The sequence below is a fragment of the Eubalaena glacialis genome, chromosome X (assembly GCF_028564815.1).
Source record: "Eubalaena glacialis isolate mEubGla1 chromosome X, mEubGla1.1.hap2.+ XY, whole genome shotgun sequence".
Lineage (NCBI taxonomy): Eukaryota > Metazoa > Chordata > Mammalia > Artiodactyla > Balaenidae > Eubalaena > Eubalaena glacialis.
In genome coordinates, this window is record NC_083736.1 from 126,220,513 (window position 1) to 126,242,494 (window position 21,982).

A 21,982-nucleotide genomic window follows, 5' to 3' on the forward strand; every position below is an offset into this window, starting at 1 on the left:
TGAACCTCAAGAACATAACAATAAGTGACAGAAGCCAGACATAAAGGCCACATAGTATATGATTCCATTTATATGAAATATCTAGAATAGGTAAACCCACAGAGACAGAAAGGAGATCAGTGGTTGCCAGGGCCTGGGTGAGGGAGGAATGCAGCATGACTACTTAATGGCTATGGGGGTTTCCCTTTCCGGGTGATGAAAATGTTCTGGAACTAGACAGTGTTGATGGTTGCATAGCACTGTGAATGTACGAAATGCCACTGAATTGTACATTTTAAAATGATGTGTTCTTACTGTAATTTTAAAAAAGAATGAACTACAAAACTTAATACCTTGATTTTTTCACTCTCTTTTCTCACTCGCTTTGCATTTTCAATAATGTAAACAGTGCTCTTGTTGACTTCATTGTCAGCTCTGTGCCTGAGCCAATCTTCATATCCCTAGAAGGATAAATATAAGGACATAATCAAGCTCACATAATGTAGTAAAATTGTTAATAAATTTCTATAACCCCCTCTATGAGTCACCAGCAGGTATTTATACTTACAGTATTAATTTCAACTCAGAATGCTAAAGAGACAACACTGTAAATTTTTGCAGCAAAAACTAAGATATGCTTTCAAAATATCCCTTATAGCTTTATTGCATTAAAAGGTTCCTGCATTCTATAGATAAGTATTAATAAAAACACAGGCATTCTTCAATTGTGAAGGACTATGATTTATTTTTCTAATTCTGCTCTTATTCAAGTTAATGTTAATTTTTTCTACTCTTTAATTTGAAAAAAGTTTTATTTTCTTATAGACCGAATCACTTAAATATGTTCTTGTATAGTAGACTGTTGGAGTGATCATCTCTGAGGAAATATAATTCCTCCCCAGGGACAGAGAATAGAAAAGGCAAGGAGGATTATTTTGGAACAGTATCTATCTAAAACTGTTGTTTTAGAGAACGACGGTTAAACTTCTCCACTGACTTGGTGACAAAAGAAAATACAAATTGTTGTTCATTTTGTAGAGTTAGAAGTAATCAGAGTTCATTTTCCTTCGGGCTTCCTTTGGTCTAGAGTAAATTTAAGCCAAAAGAACTAAGGATGGAGGACGTTCATTTGTTTTAGCATGATCTCCTTTTTTTACATCACTTTGCTTTTTTTCTTTATAATAATGAGTGTACCTTTTCAAATCTAACTGTGTGAAAAATCTCTTGCTCGCCTTCCCCTTTTTTTCTCAGCTGCTATATATTCATTCCTCTTCTGTCCTTCTTTATGGCAATGCTAGGCTATCACTTCATATGGTACTTTCTGTGATGTCAGTGAGGAAAGAAAGGCCCCAACATGAACTAGTACTGGGAGTAAACTGAATCAGTAAGAGCTTTTGAAAACCATACAGGCTATTCTTGGAACCAGAAATTCTATGATGTTAAAGAAAATAATCCTAACAGCCTAAGGAAATAACATTCCAAAAGTCTTTATTTAGCAACCAAACACTTGATAAAATATTCTTGCAGTTCCTGGTAAGCAAGATAGAAGACCAGATAACCCCAAGAGGAAGATAACCATGTTCCCAATATTGTTAAGCAAACAGTTGGGAAGTTTTGGGGGATACTTTTTAAAGTACTTTTGATAAGTACTGTCTAAAAGTATCCTTGTAACCTGTCAGGTCCTATGGACTCTCCGATTACATGATAAACACTGCTAACCCACCCCTTCACCTCCAGTTTCCTGTTTCCATTTTCAATTTCATCAGGAATTTTTCAAAGGCACTATCATAAACCGTGGCAGGTATGAACTTTGACAAGAAACAAGAATTAAAGTCTCTTCTACCCACGGCCCCCTTCAGCAGCATCAGGAAAGACAACAAAATTAAAGTAAGAAACTCAAGTATGCTCTTGAGTTCTTTGCTATAGGCAGCAATTTAAAAAGTCCACAAGAATGGGAATTTTTCAGACAGATATAGCACATTGAAAAATGTAATGCACATTAAAAATTCACCTCACACTTCCCCACTGAGCTGCGCCTTCTACTTACTCTGCTTTTAGGGTTATATTCCCCCCCCACACACACACACACAAATAGGAGGAAAGGAGCAAAGAAATTAAAGATGCACCTTACAATCATTTTCATGTGTTTTCAATAAGAACCAAATATAAACTAAATTCATCAAGGATACCCACTCTATATAAATGTGAAAAAGAACCTTTGACAATGAAATTCAAATCAGACAGGACTGAAACGCAAGTATAATTGTAAATTAGAAATTTACCTGTTTGATGGCTGTAACAGTTATAACAAAGAAAAGTGGAAGTCCACTGGTAACTGGGCTAGTTGGTGTGTCTACTGTGACCTAGGTAAAGAAATTAAATTGAAAGTAAAATGAAAATAAGCCATTAACTCATATGCAGCACTTACATGCTACAAACATTTCAGACAGAAAGGCAGACAAAACATATTCCGGTAGCAGGGTGAATGTTAACTTTCATTAAAACAAAAGCAATCCACATAGCTGTTAGTTTAAGAAAATAGTTCTAAATTTAGGCTTAGTTTTCATCCCACCTTGAACTAACCCCTTGACTGAAATACATCCATTCATTTACCATCTATTTGTTGAGCACCATTCTGTCAGCCTCTGTGCTATTATCAGCCAGGCTCTAGAGATGTTGCTTTATTTTAAACAAGATGGAGAAAAGTCCCTGCCCTCATAGAGCTGGCAGCTTACAGTGAAAACCAGACATTAAAACAAGTGAGACACTGAGATTTGAAGAGTAAACAGAAGTTAACTAGATGGAAGGGAGGGCCTTCCAGGTGCAGTGAAGGGTGTATAGCAAGTCTCTACGGTAGGAGGGCATGTGGCACCTGTAAGAAAATAAAGGAAGCCAGTGGCAAGAGAGCATGTGGTATGAGATGCAGACTAGTCTAGATGTTTTACTAGAGTTTTCTAGTAAAAGAGCTACTTTAGAAATATGTAAAATCATATATATCTTAAAATATAATATTAGTACTTTAACAAGTCTTATTATAATAAGCCCTGAAACAACTTTTTAATCACAGGGCATTTTAAGGTTAGAAATGGATTGAAACTTGGTTAAGGAAATTAAGTTTCTAATGGAGCTCTTACCTGTACAAGGAAAATGATGAGAAAATAAAAATTTGCAATTCTTCTAAACTGTTCAAACAGATTCTTTGGGAGGAAATTCCAAAGTGTATACTGTAAGGGGAGAAGAAAAAAAAAGATTATTAGAAAGGAAACTTGAAAAATACTAAGAATAATGACTCATGATTCCAAATTATCACAACACTTTGAAAGCATGTTAAAACCCAAACCTCATACATATGAATAAGCGTGTACTTAGAGGTAGAGTATATAAACATTCTTTTCAGGAGTGAAGTTTTCACTTGGAGCATTCCAACTGGGCCATCTAGTCCCACAGCTTTGCTTTCCCCGACCCGATCTAAATTAGGTTCCCTGTTATCTGCTCTCATATCATCCTATACTTCTCTGATAACACTCGTTTCAGTGAATAATTATATGTGTGCATAATTTAATTAAAGTTCCTCCCTCAATAGGCAATGAGATCTATAAGGGCAGACCTCATCTGTCTTTTTATTACTTTTTCTCCAACACCTAGCACAATGCCTGACATAAAGTAGACAATAAATTAGTTGGATGAGTGAATGTACTAATTTAATTAATTCCTTTGGCTGAGCTAACCTCTGGAATCTTGATCATCATCACAAGTATAATTCTGTCCCTATCACCGCTTCCCGCCTCTGTGACAGCTGAGGTGTACACATAACCTTGGGTTATAGAGGGCTTTCATTTTAATCAACAACACACCACCCTGCGCTTTGGTAACTGGTAATAGGTAAAGGTTTCAATGCTAAATTGTACATGGGCAGGTGGAGAAAACTCTTGGGCCATCTGTCAAATCACAAAGACCTTCTCACTGATACCTTAAGCTCAAGGACTAGGTAATTTTAAAATCACCAGAAGTTGGATTTTCTAGATGCCTTAATAAAGAAGACCAGAAACCAGAAAGAAAGAAATGTTTCTTAACCTAAAGATCTAAATTTATACTTGAATGGTTTCCATATGTGAGAAAATGTCCATTATATTAGGTAAGGTGACTGAAAAAGCCAAAGTTGTAGAGCATGATACGACAGATGGGGATTTACTACTAACCTCTCTTTAAAAGGTGTATGGGCTCAAGGTTCCGCTAACCTAGAAGGTTCTTCCCCCAGGGTTCACAGAAGTGCCTCAGGGAAGCCCATTCAAAATGAAGTGCATAATTGTTTGTGGATGTGTATCACTTGGGAGAAGAGAGTCCACAGTTTTCAGATTCCCAAGGCAGCTTGTGACCAAAAATAAAAGGGATCAAAACCACAGATCCAGTCACTTTGAAGCTGCTGTAGTTCAGATCAGCACTTAACTGTCCCCATAACTGAAGGTCAATTTTCTAAAACAACAAACTAAACTCCAACAACAGGCTAACAGCTGAGCTTCTAGCTTGTTGACCTTCTGTTCCTTAAGTAAAGGGGTTTTAATTAAACAAACAAACATTAGGGACTGTTAGAGTCCTCTGTGGGGTGTTAACACATTGAAAGAGAACATTTTTTGTTGCTGTTTCCAGGCCCCCACTGTTTGTTTACCTGTGTTTCACTAAAGGAACTGCTTCCTTGAGGAACTCTGGTTATTCTCTGTATAGGAAACTATTGCAACATGCCCTCTTCTTTCCTATATCAGGTCATGAACTGCTAAGAGGTCAGGGAGCATATCATACATATCATAAGATCACTTCCCTTCTGTGCCTACAACAGTGTTCAGCATGTAGAAGGCATACAAGAAATTTTGATTAAAACCTGTGTTTTGGCTATTTCCTCCACTGCTCTAACTAAAAAGCAAATTCAACCTCTCATCTCTTTATTATAATACAAAGGCAATATAGCATACATTATTTCAATGCAGTTTTCTAATAAAACTAGAACTAGATTATGCTCACAAGAGTCATCCCACTTGGTATGCAGTGCATTTCAGTTCAATTCAGCAAGCACCTACTGTGTGCCAGGCAGTGGTCCAGATAACAAAGATTTTAGCAGGTACAATAAAGATCAAGGTATGGCTTTTCTACCCAGAAGGAATTTATGTTATAGTCAAAAGGACAATCATGTATTCACTCAATTTAATGTGGTAAATGTCATAAAACTAGCATGAGCAAAATGCTATGGGGATACAGTAGAAGTTATGATTTTTTTCCTACCCAGGAGAAGCTTGAGAAGGCTTCAAAGAGCAGGTGACTTCTGAACTGAGCCTTGAAAGATTAGAGGGAGTTTACGTGGTAAAGAACCCAATGCAAGAAGGCACAGAGCCATGTAAAAGGAGATTGAACCCATGATCCTCTCTCTGTTCCTCAAATCTAGTTCTCTTTCAGGATGTCCTATTTCAGTGAATGACAAGAACATCTACTCAGCCATGTTATTCAGATACTTGGAAGACACCTTGAACCACCGGTTACAAGAAATTCCTTACCAGTCCTGCTATTTTTGCTTCCTATATATCTCTGGGACATCTTTCCGTATTTGCTACCACCGTTGTCCAAGCCATCATCTCTTACCTGGATTACTGCACTGGCCTCCTAAATGGACTCCTTGCCTCCACTTTTGTTCCCTTCCATTCCATTTTCCACAAAGCAATGAGAATGACCTTTTCAAAATGTGGTTCTGTTCACATGACCTCTCCCTGCCTAAAAGCTTCATTTATTTCCCACTGTTTGTGAGATAAAGAATGAACTTTAGTCTAGATGCAGACTAAGAAAAGAGTTTTCTAATTAAAACTGAAATTGAATTAAAGCCACATTAATACCAAGTTACCAAGTTCAAATTGACTTGTTTACCTAAAAAGTGGACTCTCAGACTTAGTCAGTTGCTACAAACCAAAAACAATGTTAACTCACAGGAATAAGATGTTTACAGCATTTGTTTCATACACAATGATGAAAATGGAGATTTTTTTTTGGTCATAAGTCAGTTCTTGCTCAGAGAAGTCAGTAAGTGGATTTCTATACTATCTTAATGTGCAACCATAAACTTAAAAAGCAACCGTGACATTTAGAACATGTTTTAAAAGTTTCTACAGAAAAATGCCAGCTTTCCAAGTATATGCAATGCATTTTTTCATCTTCTCTATAGTGAATTAAATAATTGGTACACAAATGTGGCCTCTGATGTGAAAAAACTGTGGGTCACCCCCTCACACATCTATCACCTAATTTAATTTGAAATCAAAACCATATAACTTTGATAAATAACTTTCCTAATTTAAAGGAGGGAGTATGAAATGGACCTCAGTTTTGAAAGTCTATTAAATTGAAAAATTTAAACAAAAGGAGGCTTTAGAACATTACTTGTTTGTACCCAAAGTCCAAAAATTTTCCAATTTAGCCTTAAAAATGCTGATGGGGAAGCTAAAGCTCCAAATAACTTGTTCTAATATTTCTGTGTATCACAAGAAAACAGGGGAGCAGCTAAAAAACAAAGTAGTAACTATTTAAAATAACAAAGTTAACAATCAGTTGTGAAGGGGCTAGCAGAAGGAGCACTGACTTTTCTAACTACTGGGATTTGGACGTGATGGAACAAAATCTGTAAACTTGAAGATTAGTTGTAAATAAGCACCCGGTTGTAAGTAAGCAGAGCTGTAGCTTGAATAACTGTTCACTTTGCTAAATGACTGTATCCACTTTATTATCAACTCTCCTTGATGTAGGCATTAAATCCAATTTTGAGCATCACAGCAGTCTACTTCCATTTTCATTACCGATGTCAAGCAGAACTTTCTCATTTTTAAAGTATCACTCTTTCTAGCATAAATTTAGAACAGCAAAAGGAGTTACCAAGACAGTACTGCATTAGGATTTAGTAACTTTAGCTAAAAAGGCACCTTCAGGGAGTTCGATAAGATGCAAAGACATGTCTAATAAATTCTACTGATGGTTCTGACTTTTAAAATGAGGGAAAATGGTAGTGTAATTTTAGGCTTGAAACTTTAAGACATTCTTTCACATAGGAGTAAGTTTAACCTTGGGCATAGCTTCAAAGAGCTAGGTGGAGCTCCCTGATTCTTATCCCACTGAAGGGCCTTCAAGATGAGGCTCAGGATTTTTAAAGGAAAAAAAATGTAGAACAGAGAAATATGATGGAAGCTAAAGATCTTAAAGATCTAGCTCCTTTTGCTACAGAAGGGGATTTCCAAGTTTTGTACCAGCTATAAAATTCTGATGATTCCCAAAGTCCCTGCAGAGTGTTCTAAAGTAGGAAGGCCAAAGAGAGCAAGTTTTTCTAAAGAAAGTGTTTGTGTTCCCAAAAGAAGAAAAGGACACTAATTTTATAAGTAAATAAAAACAAATTTTTATCAAAGTATTTATCTTCAGTGTTCCTCGTATTAACAGGACTTATTACCAATGATATTACATTACTGATGTCATTTGTAGACAAACAAACAAAAAGCACCCAATTAAGAGAAAGTTATTTTTATTACTGAATGGTTTAGAAAGGAAATCAACACTTGCTACATAGTTGGAAGGCAGCTAACATATTCTATAAATTACACATTTCCTCAATTAAAAGATTCTGGTGCAAATACAATCAGCCAAAGGGCAATGTGAGGAAGACAAAGTCAAATTATGAAACTCTTTTTCTCTCCAGACTGGACCTGAAGGCCTCTTTTCAAGAGAGATCACTCCACACATTTGAACACAGGGGACTGAGGAAATCAATAGTACTGCTCAGGACTGCAGTAATAATAATAATAATCACAGAAACATAAATAACAATAGCAGCTACCATCTACTGAGTTGTTACTACATGCCAAGCACAGTGCTTAAATGCTTTCTGTGGATTACTTTACTTCAGTCTTATCACAATCCTATGAGCTAAGTAGTTAATACCCCCATTTTACAGATAAGAAAATTGGGACACAGGAAGGTTATATGACTCACTTTAACTTCAAACCCAGGTCTTCTGTCTGTAAGGGTAAAGCTCTTTACCACTACACTATACGCTGTTTTCTTATAACTATTCATTGTACTAAAATTTCATTCTTTCTGTGAAGTTAGTATACTGTCAATTCCTCTTTTTCTGCTCTAGAGCTGTTATGAAAAATAGATCAGTTAATAAGCAGTTAACTAGACAAACTGTAAATATAAAATATTTACAGAGAAAAAAGAGATGTGTTAGTCGATCAATGTAGAAACGTTCACTTCTTTATTCTGGTTTCTAAAACACATACATGTATACTGTATATGCAGATCTGTTTAGAAATAATTTATATTTGCCCATGAATTCCCGACTATTTAAAAAAATATCCTATTGCGTTGTTTTGCGTATTGGCAAAACTGAAGTTAAATAAAATATGAAAAATATTCTATTCTATTAAATATTCTATTAAACAAAAAGAGTTGAGAATTAACTGAGTCTTACATGTTCTTTTAATATGTAAAAATTCATGGTATATTACAACAAATCAATTATCACTAGTTCAGTGAAAAGTCACTTTACTATCGGTGTGTCACTTTACCATCTTCCCCATAAAACACTATAGGAAACAATAATCCCCTAGAAAGTATTTTATATTTCACTTGATACAAAAGGAGAGAGAAAACTGAGGGAGGAGCCCAAATTGCAAAACGATGTGAAAACAGCTCTTTATTCAGAGCCACTAGACCTTATAAAGCAGTTCTGCCCCTGGCTTTATCACTAACTCTGCTTCGTGACCATGTCACTAACTTAATTTCTGTGGGTTTGCTTTCTCCATCTGTAAAATCAGCGAGTTGAACAAGAGGCTCTCTTATGATGTTTCAGTTCTATAAGTCTATGATTCTGAGCCAAAGGACTACTATTGATTGTTTTCTTGAATACTACAGGGTGAGTCACAATTTTCAGTGAAAGAACTATTCACTATCTTGGGCACAGGTATGGAAACTTCTAGCTGAGGATAAATTTCTGCCATAAGGTTAAAGATTAACAGGAAACAGACATTTTATCCAAATACACTCAGTGTTCTATAGCCCAACAGATCTGCTCATTAGGCAATATAGTTTTCATTCATTCTGTCCGCATTTTACATGTTACTCTCCCAGCTAAGCATAATCTGTCTGTATTTTTTTTTAACATCTTTATTGGAGTATAATTGCTTTACAATGGTGCGTTAGTTTCTGCTTTATAACAAAGTGAATCAGCTATACATATACATATATCCCCATGTCTCCTCCCTCTTGCGTCTCCCTCCCACCCTCCCTATCCCACTCCTCTAGGTGGTCACAAAGCACTGAGCTGATCTCCCTGTGCTATGCGGCTGCTTCCCACTAGCTATCTATTTTACATTTGGTAGTGTATATATGCCCATACAACTCTCTCACTTTGTCCCAGTTTACCCTTCCCCCTCCCCGTGTCTGTATTATATCACTACCCAAAGAGAAATCACATGTACGTTTGAAGACCAAAATGTTAAGTTTGCAAAGGAAGGGCATAATTTTGTGTTTCAGGTCCTCGCTGTTTGCCAACATGCAGTGAACCAACTGTCACCAACATGTGAGATCTACCTTACCAAGTTGCATTAGGAAGTGAGGAAAATTATCAAGATCTGTGCCATGCTATAAGAGATAGCAGTGGGCCAGCAATCTAGCACCTAGCACCTAACCTAGTCAGTCAAAGGTAAAGATAAGCAAACTAATACTTGTAGAATGATGACTACTGGGTACTAGGATCTATAAAGAACGCTATCACTTAAGCTCTATTTCACTAATGAGGACATTCAGACTGAGAGATTAATTTGGCCAAAGTCGCACAGCTAGTAAATGATCAGGCCAGGATTTAAACAGGTCTTCAGACTTTCAGGCCACTCCTTTTAGTATTACACAGTGCTAAAGTAAGATGATTATTCAAATGGTAACACAGCTAGAGTGAACCCTTAACTGTTTAAGCAGTGTACAGAACAGAATGTACCCGTTAGGACCCAGGAGTGTACTTGAGAAGCTCTGCAATGGAATAGAAAGAGACACAAATGTCATTCTAAGATAACACCCTCCAGAAGAATGTAAATTATTTACAACCCAGTCCGTCCACTTAAGGGCAATTCAGAAAGCTCTGGGCAAGTAAATAATTCCACTTTTAGCACACTTTAAGACTTAAAGTCATACATATAATCAACAGGCAATGTGAATCATAGTGGAGGGCAAGTAAATGATCTTTCAGCTGTAACAAGACAAAGTGATGCTTTTAAAAAAACTGCCTTGGGCTTCCCTGGTGGTGCAGTGGTTGAGAATCTGCCTGCCAATGCAGGGGACACGGGTTCGAGCCCTGGTCTGGGAAGATCCCACATGCCGCGGAGCAACTGGGCCTGTGAGCCACAATTACTGAGCCTGCGCGTCTGGAGCTTGTGCTCCGCAACAAGAGAGGCCATGATAGTGAGAGGCCCGCGCACCGCGATGAAGAGTGGCCCCCGCTTGCCACAACTAGAGAAAGCCCTCACACAGAAACGAGGACCCAACACAGCCATAAATAAGTAAATAAATTAAATTAAAAAAACTGCCTTTTGGTGGAATAATTACCACAGTTCGTCTATGATTGGTATAAGTGCACATCCAGGTATGCATATATAAATGTACCAGCTTCCAGCAAATATAAAAATAAGTATTATCTGGCTCACTATATGAACATCTATTGAGTTAAAAAACAACTTACCTTAGATGAGACTATTCTATTATCACAAAATTTTTGTGCAATGTATGCTTCTGTTTCTGAAACTGGATGATTGCCAACAAATACTGTGCGTGTACCAACTCGTTTCTCTTCTCCAGCACACTGACCAAGAGAAAGAGGAAAAGTCAGTTTTTCATCACATTTCTCCATGCTTCTACCAAGCTCAGAATTCTTGTCTTAACATGTTTGGCTATTGTCTAGAGAGAGAGAGTAGTAGGGGGAGAGGAGAAAACCTTGTTAGGAAATTCAAACTCCACTAAGCTCTTAGTTGCTGACTTAGTGAAGATTATTAGTAAAAGTTTTGTTTGAGCCAACTGCTCTGAGGCCAACGTTGCAATTCTAAATGTTTAAATTGAAGTAAGTATCCTAGAGAAACAGTATTTTTACTGCCAGTCATTTTTCTTTCATCCACAGAGTCTCAACCATCACTATCCCAGCAACATACTAACTTAGGAAAGGTCAGATTGGGAATATTTATTTTATTATACAACAACTATTGAGGACAACCTTTGTCAATTTCCATACTAGACAGCAGAATGCTCTAAACACAAAATAATTGCTTATAAATACACAGGAATATACTGAATAGAATGGCTGCCTCTATGAATGGAATGATCAACTATTTCTACAAAGAAAAGTTGTAATTCTTTGGTTTGACAAGGAAAGACATTCTTCTGTGATCTCTCAGAGCCTACTGTCAAAAAGTCCCATTTCACACAATACAGCTCTAACGCCCCTTTTATATTTTTAAAAAAGAGGTTCATTGAATCTAGAAGTCGCAAGGTTGAGCTCCATTTTTACCTCATCCTTTTATTTCACTGAGGCGTCACTGTTTTCTTATCTTAAATCAGGATAATAGACCTTCTTATATAAATCTGGGATAGTCTCTTTTGATGGTACTATTTTATCACGTTTGAGACAACCATTTTTTTAAGTAAAAGGAAGTATGATAAAAACCAATATCCACTTATATATTTCCATTATTTTTTTAAAAAAAGATAATTATAATTTCCAACCTAAAATGTTTTAAAGTATGTAGCCACAAAGATTTCCCTTCAATGATCTATTTAAAGGTCAAAGATACAACTACTCTCTACTCCCAAAATAATCATTTTAAGCAAGACTACTTAGAGGTTGCAAAGTTCTCCAAATGTCTATGTTTGGATGTATTCCAGTCTGAATTTTTGTACCTCACATAGATATAGGGAAAATAATTTTTCAGATTAAAAGAACAAGAATTACCCTAAAATACAGGTAAGACCTCTTGCCTCATCATTGTCATTTTAAGCTTATTAAATAATTATTTAGTGGGGTATTGCCCCCAAAATCCACAGGGAATCAATGGAAAAGTAACTGAGATAAATTGAAGTAGGAGAGATTTAGCCTGTATATAAAGGATAACTTCTGGAAATCCACCCTGGCATGTGCTAAGGGAGCATTCAATCTATGGCAATCTGGAAAAAGTCAGTAAGTTATCAATGCTGGACAACTTAGCTATTTACCTGCCTGCCCCAAGACAGGGCATTAGAACAACTGATTGTACCAGGTCCTTCGCATGCTAAGGGTCAGTGATTAACAGGTAAATTTTCAAACAGTTCCTGGAAACCAGTAAACAATACCTTTACCAGAATGGTAACTATATACATTTTGATTCAGGGACTGACTTTGTTTGCAACTGTAATATACATGGTCTGACGCAGCTTACTGATAAGAGCACTAAATTTTCCATAATATCTTTTTTGCAAAAAGTAAACTGAAAGTGAATACACCTGCTTAAAAGTATACTTTATTCTGCTTCCCCTACCCTAGCTTTCTGTTGCAAGTTACGGTCCCAATGTAGTCTCTACAACAGACCTGAACCTATTATGTACCAATTTGAAGTACACAAATTGTCAAGTCCATATACACACTACAATTTAAATCCTTTAATTTAATATTCACATGGTTGTTTAGTTTTCCACACAAGCAAGAAGTGGCTATAGAGTAAATAAGGAAGAGCTACCTTTCATGCCAGTTCTCAGATCATTCAACAAATGAAAACAGGGAAGAGGAAAAGAGGTAGATCAGTGAAGCAGGATGTTTCCTGCACTGCCAATATAGATTGTTCTCCTCAGTTAACAGTGGCCACTTAAAACCAAACTGAACTAGCACTTCCCCAATTCTGAATTGTCTTCAACTTTCTTCTGTGGCAGATAACAACATTCCAAAGAACAAAAGGAAGGAACAAGCATAAAGCAATTTTTCAGGCACACGATATTTTTATGAATTCCGTGCATTTGCATAGCATTTACAGTTGTACTAAGACCTTCCCCCATATATTATCTCTGATCTCTTTCAAGTAAGGCTTAAGTGACCTCTATCTCCATTAAATTGGAGAAAATGGATTGAAATTGCTGTGCAGGTTTGGAGAGGGGGAGAGGGGGAGAGGGGGATGGGAGATCTCAGCAGTGATCATTGTTAGATGTGGAAATAGGAACCCAAGAGAAGTTGTAAAATGTCCACTCCTGAGGATTTTTCAAAAAAGGGCAAAGTCTCCTCAGCTCAGGTGGGTTTGGGTTTGGAGCTGTCTGAGGACTGGGGGTGGGGTGGGGTGAAGTAGATGACTTTTCAATGCCTGTTTTGGCCTAAAAATCTGATGAACCCGCAATTTCTGGTAGAATTTACTGCAACCGTATAACGTTGTTTGGTTCACATAAAAATGGCAAAGCTGAACACATGTGTAAATTCACTGTAATTTTCCACTTGCTGCCAATGTAGAGTGTTAAAACAGTGATTTTAGTTCCTGTGATTTTGAATAATGTAGGTGCCTTAGCCAAGGGAGCGGAACTCCAAGTTCGAATTATTAAAAAAAAAAATTCCCACTTGGATGGCACACAGTGTAGTCTGGAGTGGGAGTGTATGATTCCTGCCACCTCATAATGAATTTTAATTCATTAGGAGTCCATCCTGTGTTGAAGTGCTTCCCATGCAAATGTTCTTAGGAACAGCATTTATTAAAACTGAAATGTGCTAGCAACAATCCTATTTTAATGATACAGCATACACTACAATTAAAAGGGTGGAAAAATATTTAAAAGTGTATTTATAGTATATGAATTAACAGAGAAATCAATTTAATTTTCTTCTTCATGATAAAAATCACCCTTTTGTACTCTTGAATTATACCTCCATACTACAAAATGAATATTGTTTTTTAAAAAAAGTAATTTATACCAAAACATAGTCTTTCAATAAAAACCAGAGTAAAATGGTACTGTTATTCAACTAGTACCATCTTTTTTTTCTTAATTTACTTTATTGAAGTATAGTTGATTTACAATGTTGTGTTAATTTCTGCTGTACAGCAAAGTGATTCAGTTATGCATATATATACATTCTTTTTCATATTCTTTTCCATTATGGCTTATCAGAGGATATTGAATATAGTTCCCTGTACTATACAGTAGGACCTTGTTTATCCATTCTGTATATAATAGTTTGCATCTGCTAATCTGAGGCAATATATTTTTCGAGAAACTTTCTAAGAAGTAGTTTATTTACACAAGAGTCATAGCATAGATTTGATAACTCATTAAGTTATTTAGGAACCATTTATGGATAGTTTGCTAGGTCCAATGGGAAATAAAATCGTCGATAATGTCAGCTAACATTTACTGAGAACTGATTTTGTGTTCTAAGTGGTTAATACGCAGTATCTCAAGACATCCTTACAGCTACCCTATGAGGTAGATACTCTTATTATACCCATGCCCCAGATAACAGCAAAGAAAAAAATAAACAGCAGCCAAAGTGGAAGCACAGAGAGTTTCTGCAGCTTGCCCAGCATCACATTTCATAAGTGGTACGGTAGTCAGGACAATAAGGATTTTACAGTATTATAAGGAAAATGTATTACACATAAAAACATTTTAATAGAAAGTAAAAGCTTCTATGCATCATAAGAATTAAACAGAATGGTCAACTAGTACCATCTTAAAATCCTATGCCTTCGCTAGTCATAAACAAAGAAAGCTGCTGGAATTATAATTCATTTCTTGATGGCCTATAGACCAGTGACTCAAAAAGAACTGAGGGAAAATTGAGACCTTAATACAAGACTGTCATTATGAAAGCTGGCACAGGTTCTGAAACGGAGCTCACCTCTCCATCCATTCCAGGTGTTGGCAGACTTAAATTTATCACTTAGTCATAGATCAGTGGTTCTTAAGTCTGGTCACACGTTGTCTTTAAACATGATACCAATGGCTGGGTCTTTTATTTAATATTTAATTTAATTTTTCTCAAAGCTCCCCAGGTAACAATTCTAATTTGTAGCCAGGGCTGAGAATGACTGCTACAGAACCTCTCTCTTTGAATTAATGATTGACCTTAACTAACATCCTACAAGTTTTCAGTACACCAGCCACGATCCTACACTTTTTAATTAAAATAGTTTAAATAATTGGCTTTTCAAAGGATAAAAAAATACAAATAACCATCAAATAGCAACCCCTCTGACCATTTTAAGCTGCTCACAAAATGAGATTCTCCTTCAGTACTCATTTTGCATGTGGCTAATACCCATCAATTATTCAGATCAATGATAATGAAAATTACAGGCCCTGAAAACATGCAAAGCTACTCGGGTTATCAGCAAATAATCATCGATGTCATCTCCAACAATCACAGCATTACTTTTATTAATCATCAGACTGCTCTTTGTGAGTTACTAAAGCAAGTAAGAGGACAGCTCTCCTTATCGGTGGGTTCCACATCTGTGGATTCAAGCAACTTCAGATTGAAAATATTTTGGGGGTGGGGGGAGATCCAGAAATTCCAAAAAGCAAAACTTGAATTTGTCGTGCACCTAAAAACTACTTACATAGCATTTACATTATACTAGGTATTATAAGTAATCTAGAGATGATTTAAAGTATATGGAGGATATGCATAGGTTATATGCAAATACTATGCTATTTTATAGGACTCAAACATCTGCAGAGGGTCCTGAAATCAATCCCCTGCAGATACTGAGGGACCACTATATTTGCTCAAAAATGAACAAAAAATCCTTATTAATAATCTGAACACTTGGCAATGATTTAAAACTGTTCTCCACATCCCAGCCCCAAAGCTATTTTCTTCTCTGAAGCACTAGTATTTTTGAACATTATAATCAGTCTTTAAAAGGCCAAAAGAACTCAAAATTGAAAGAAAGAGCATTTCATCAAAATTTCAGCATTTCTGTACTAAGGTTGGAAGGCGGGGTGCAGAGAGGAGAGCACTACAGTGCCAGGCAACATTTCCGGTGTATTAAGCTTCCTGGTTAAAATTGCCATAATGTATTCAGTGGTCAAATTGCTGAGGTTTCTAAGCCCATCCCATTATAACAAGCCAAGAAGAATAATCTTCATGTGTAATTTACAGTCATAACTCTAAAACGAGTCTTAAAAACTGTACTTTTCTGATTTTGCTTTTCCTGCATCTTCTTTAGTGATTAAGCTGTCTCTCCTTTACTAGAGGTAGTGAAGCAAGACCGAGCCAGGGCATTTTGTCTTCTTGCCTTTAAAGCTTAATTATGGTTATATTAACCGAAACTCTCAAACACCTGATCAAAACACAACTGAATATCCAAAGTACATCCCTAGACACGAAGATAGTCTCTAGGCAGGCATTACCCGATGGCAGCACATTTAATTGAACAGAAACTCCTATAGGAAATGGATATGAAGCACCACAAAAAACACCTAAATCAGCAAGCACAATGCTGAGGAAAAAGCAGTGACCGTGAGGACTTGGATAAGAACAATGCCATGTCTGGAAGCTCAGAGTGAGGCTATCATTATCTAAATGTGATCCACTGAGCAGTTTAATTTCACCAGGAACAATCAATTCTAAGTGTTCCCACTGTGATCCCCCTCCCCACCATGCCATCACCCCAAGGACCTCAGGGCTACAGAAATGTGGCTCTAAAGAAGAAATGCAGCTTTCTCACAGGATGACTAATAGAGAGTAGACAGATCAAAAATGCTGTAAGAATTTAGTGATTCAAGAGTCTAACAGGAATTATTTTTTAAAATGATTCAGAGATTCTTCCATCTATAGAAAGTAATCTCAGACTCTCAAAATTCAGGCTGGGGCTCAGGAACTCCACTTTCCTTGGTAAAAGTATCTCTCCTAAGGCAAACTTAACTCGAGATGAACTGAACACGTCTACAAGGCCTCAGAAGTTACTTTTCACTTTCACTACCCATATCTACACACCACCTTGCATTCCCAACACTTACCAGACTTTAAAAATCTAAATAGGGAGATACATAACGTCTAAGGATAGGAGCAACAGTGAGGCTGACTGACATGCCAGCCACGCATTCACCACAGCCCTCAGGAAATGGATAAAAATACACATGCAAATAGAAAGCAAATATAAAGAAGGCCCCAGGACCTCAAAGCCCAACCTGGCTGAAAAAAAGAACAGAATAAAATACAGATCACAAACCTCAGAGGCAGGAGGGAAAGATGGGACCCTCTCCATACTGACACACGAAAATTTGCTCACACAATGGCAGCTAAATCACAGACAGAATGCTGCAGATTCTCACGCTACTTGTACCAACCCCTGTGATTCTTGTAAAGTTTCCCAGAATTTGGGAAGACAGCCAGTTGGGGCTGGCAAGTTTGTGTACGTCCAAGGGAAGTGCTAGAAGACTTGGTCTGCTCCTTTAAGACTCTGAAGCAGCACTCTGGTGGCCTGGCCTCTATTATTAAGCCATTTGACATCTTTTTTGTTACTCTTCTCCAAAGACCTGATTTGCCCTTGTAACTTTTGGTTTTGAAGTATCATCATTTTAAAACATTAGTATCTTAAACCACGCAGAATTTTCTCCTCATCTTGTAAATTCTTTTCTGACCCATGCCTATAATAAATGGACCAATGTAAGATGTGAGGCTAAAAATCAAACTTTTAAGGAAAGTTCAATTGAACTTTTACTTCTAAGCAGGTAAACAGTATAACAGGAAGAGGTATAATCTAGGTGTTCACTGTCATACACTAACCCCCTCGCCCCCGCCCCGTAAGAGATTATCGGTCATAGCATACATTGAAGTTTCAAAAATGTGTACCGAATATATATAAGACCTAAGCAGATGGTTTTTGTGGCAAAATCCCTTAGGGCTGGAAGATTTTCCTACTTTTTAGAGATCTCATAGGTAGGAAAATTTTATCTCACCAGCAAACAGTAATACCTAACAATGGCAAGGGAAAGAACCACTGGCTATTAGGGTGAAAAATGTCTTTTTCAATATAAGAGACAAATTCTCAGCCAAAAAACTTTCTAGGTCATCAGAGAAGAATTTTTATTACAGTATAAGAAGAGATAAACTCTGGCTAGAAGAAAAAATATATTGTAAAAGAGGTGTCTGATGTCCTGAACAGAGTTTTATCTCTTAGTGATAGCACCATTATTACAAAAGTGACAGTAAGTTTCCTAGAAAGGTCTAGCAGTTCAAATACATGCTGGAGCATGTCCAGTGAAGCCAATGAATCCAATTTTTTTCCCCTGGAATTGTTAAACATCACACAGAAAGAAAACTAGCTAGAAAAAAATGTCCAAGTTATGATTAGTTTAAATAGCACATCCAGGCTATACCTGTTTTTTTTTAAATATCCCCAACAAAAGAGGTAGGTAAAAAACAAGTTTCCATTGTGGAACATGGCTGAGTTGAATAAGCAAAGAAAACAAGGGGGAGGGGCCTCACAAAAGGTAGCCACTTCTTCAGTGAAACATTTCTACCCTTCCGTTCAACCACATCGTGGCCAACTTCTTGGCTCAAATTACTATGTCCTAAAGAAAAGTCTGTTCTTGAAAAAGGCATCCTCCCTATAGGTGAAGGCTTTTAGGGCAAGGTTTGGAGGGAACAGGAGAAGCAATAAAGACATGACCCTGGGAAATACTATTGATACCTATATTTTCTTCAATGTGAGACCCGGGGAACCTCAATTTCCTTAACAGTAAAAAAAAAAAAGGTCAAGTAACTTAAAAGACTGCTTATAGTAGGATTAACAAAACACCCAGAGATCACTTTAAAGGACGTGAAAGACTATTCATTCAGGTGAAAAAAGGATAGCGCGTGCTGACAGTAACCAACTACGTGAATATTAAAACTCCAGGAATTGGGCTAGCACAGAACCAGGCAATGGCCTCGCATAATTCAAGTGTACGTATTTTATTTAAAGCAAGAAAGTTTCCGGCTCTCCAGAAGAGGCGCACCCAATGCTGATGCTGCTCTTACCCAGGGGGCCAGGCTGAGTTACGGCCCACTGACAGAGAGCACTTGGTGTTGAAAACACCGTTCACGAAGAGGACCAGGGTTGGCCAGGAAGGCTGACGGGTGGTGTGTCTGGAAGCAAGTGAGGGCCACTCAAGAGTCCCCTGAAGGCTGTTGCCCATAACATATGCCATTAGTCCTTTGGAACTGATGATCTGACACCATGTGAGTAAAATTAGGAATTCATTTCTCCCTTTGTGGCAGAGCACATGGTCATTTGGGAGCTGTACTGGAATTATTTACATTGTTTCTAAATCACCCTACTTTCCCCCCAAGGCTTTGGATTCCAAGCTGGTGTACACTATAAACACTGGGTGCTGCTATAAACTTAACAGGTGATCTGTTTGTAATTATCCCTAAAACATGCTTAAAAGAAACATTAAAAATGAGCAATATGTTTGAAGTATAATGTATAACCTTCAGAACACTGAGCACAGAAAGAAGAGCACATGAAATAGATATTAAATAATGGCTTGTATGTAAATAAAATTGGTTTGGTTTGCAAAATTTTAATATTTGGCCTTTGAGTACTGCCAACTAGGAATGCCACACAAAGATGGACTAACAAGGACTTCCCTGGTGGTCCAGTGGTTAAGACTCTGCACTTCCACTGCAGGGGGCACGGGCTCCATCCCCGGTGGGGGAACTAAGATCCCATGTAAAAAGATGGACTAAAAAGAATATCAGAATACTCCATTCACTGCTTCACACACTGCATTACATGGAACAAGTTAACAATGAGGTTCCTTAGAGAAGTGGGGAAGGCTGCTCCTTACCCCTCCTGCTGGCTGTTCACAACAAATATTCATGTAACAAATGCTCTAAGAAGTCTTGTAGTAAAGAAACCTCTTTATCTTTGTGTAAGTCAGCATCTCCCATAGAACTCTTTTTTTCAACCCAAGGAAGATCCAGTGACATCAGATTCTGTAAAACATGGTTGGGCAATGCTACTCTGATATATTTCTTACCTCACCACAATCAGCTATAGTGGCAAAGCATTTAAGGGTATAAGGTGAGATAATTGTTAAATTTGTGACAATTTCTCTCCCTGTACGCCAAAAATAGATAAGGAAAATTAAGTGTTTGGCCATGATCCCAGATGTATGCTTTTGCTTCTAAGGCTTAATTATGAGAAGCAAGAAACTAGGAGATCTTGGTTCTAATTGCCTTCTACTACAGATTGGTCTGTGTGTGTATTGGGGGAAGTCCCAGAATTGGTTTCTTCATAGGTAACTTGAGGAGAGCTTGACTAAATTATCTGATCTGAGAGGCTGCAGGGGAATTGGGGGCCAGATCTTCTTCTAGCAATAAAATTTGAAATGTGGTTTTGGTTGCTGTATCATTCGCCACCTGTTTCAGCCTGGACCAAAAAACAAAAAACAAACAAAAAAAGAACCCCCCCCAATACAAACAAACAAAACCAAACAAACAACAAAAAAGCCCCAAAAAACCAACTGTTCAAGGGTCAGAGAGAGATTACCTGTTTGAGGATAAAGAATAATTTATAAATCAATACACATGAGAAGATAATATATTCAGGATGAAATTTATTTATAGGCTTCAAAGTAGACAAGAAGGGAGAAATAAAAGAAACATTATGAAAAATTACAAAGACCAGGGAAAGGCTTCAGGGTGCTAATTTTGGTACACTAGAAAGTACATTGGCTCTTTGGGGCTTTAAGGATGCCCATTTAAAGCACCACAGTGTCAATTTATTTAATGGTAACGTTTAGATGTGAAAAAATGAATGCCTTCTCAAATGTGCCTGTTACCCAAGGGAAACAGTTTATTCCTCTGATAAAATAGAATGAAATTTATGTCCCGGCACCCAAGGTACAAACAACTTCAAGTTAAAACAGGTTAGGATTAACTGCCACAAGTGTAATTTAAAAAAATAATGAACCACTTAGAATTACAAATTTTAGTTGTACAAAAGGTTTTTGATATAAAATGAAACACACGCAGTGATTTAAAACCACTTGAAAGAATTTTTATTAAAGCAGACACATTCAAAATGCATGACTTCTCAAAAACAAACACTATTCACACTAAGGTCATACCACCCCCAAACCAAACAATTTTTTTTGTTTTGTTTTTTTACCAAATAGGACAAACAATAGTTTGAGATTCTATTCAAGTATATGATTGAAAATAGCAATGGGATATTTCCAAAACACACATAGGGGGTATCTAGAACAATTATAAGAATTTACAGCCAACATTAAAATTACCTGGCAAGCTCTGAACAGGAAAAATGCTTTCAGCTAAATCATGAAACAGCATAGCAGTTGTAGCATTAAGCGACTGAGTCAGTGGAACACAAGCTGATTAGTCATGACCAGTACTGGATAATTAAATGTTCGCAAAGACTCAATTCTCCTGATTGCAATGCATTTCACTCTACTTCATGTTATTATTAAAGGCATGTGTGTATGCAAATGTGTTAAAGTGTTTCTGAGTCCATTCTTACTCTACTTTGTGAACTCAGATATGATATAAAACTTTCTAAATGTTGACAATCAGAAAATAATCACAGCATTAGTTAAGGGTAGAAAAATGGCAGAAACTGAAAGAATGGAGATGGCCCTCAAAGGCTGGAAATTAAAGTGCACTTGCGTTTTTAAGCATTATTAATGAGGGCCAATTATGGTGGACTGATGACTATGGATGGGCGGGAATAATCTGAGTATTCCAAGATATTCTGCTTACATCCCTTTTTGGTTCTGAGCCATTTGCTATAGTCTCTGCCCAAGGCCAAAAGCAAGCAGGTACATCTACTCCCTGGGAGGAGGCGCTAAACTTAAAAAAAAAAAAAAAGGAAAACGAAAAGGCAAAGGAGAAAAGTACAAATGTGTCAAACTGAAAGAAAATTAGCTGTGATGAGAACATTCTGCTATAAGACTGCACGCGGCTTCCTCATCATTC

The 21,982-nt window shown here is 37.1% G+C and overlaps 1 protein-coding gene across 2 annotated transcripts in view; it reads right to left on the reverse strand.

Moving 5' to 3' along the window:
- ATP11C (ATPase phospholipid transporting 11C) overlaps positions 1 to 21,982 on the reverse strand; it is a 164,755-nt gene that overhangs the window by 81,548 nt on the left and 61,225 nt on the right. For both annotated transcript variants that reach the window (XM_061179541.1, XM_061179540.1), the window contains exons 2-5: positions 10,733 to 10,852; positions 3,114 to 3,203; positions 2,262 to 2,342; positions 333 to 440 (exon numbers count right to left, since the gene is read on the reverse strand). In XM_061179541.1, coding sequence (XP_061035524.1) covers positions 333 to 440; positions 2,262 to 2,342; positions 3,114 to 3,203; positions 10,733 to 10,852 — 399 coding nt within the window. The remainder of the gene's footprint in view (positions 1 to 332; positions 441 to 2,261; positions 2,343 to 3,113; positions 3,204 to 10,732; positions 10,853 to 21,982) is intronic.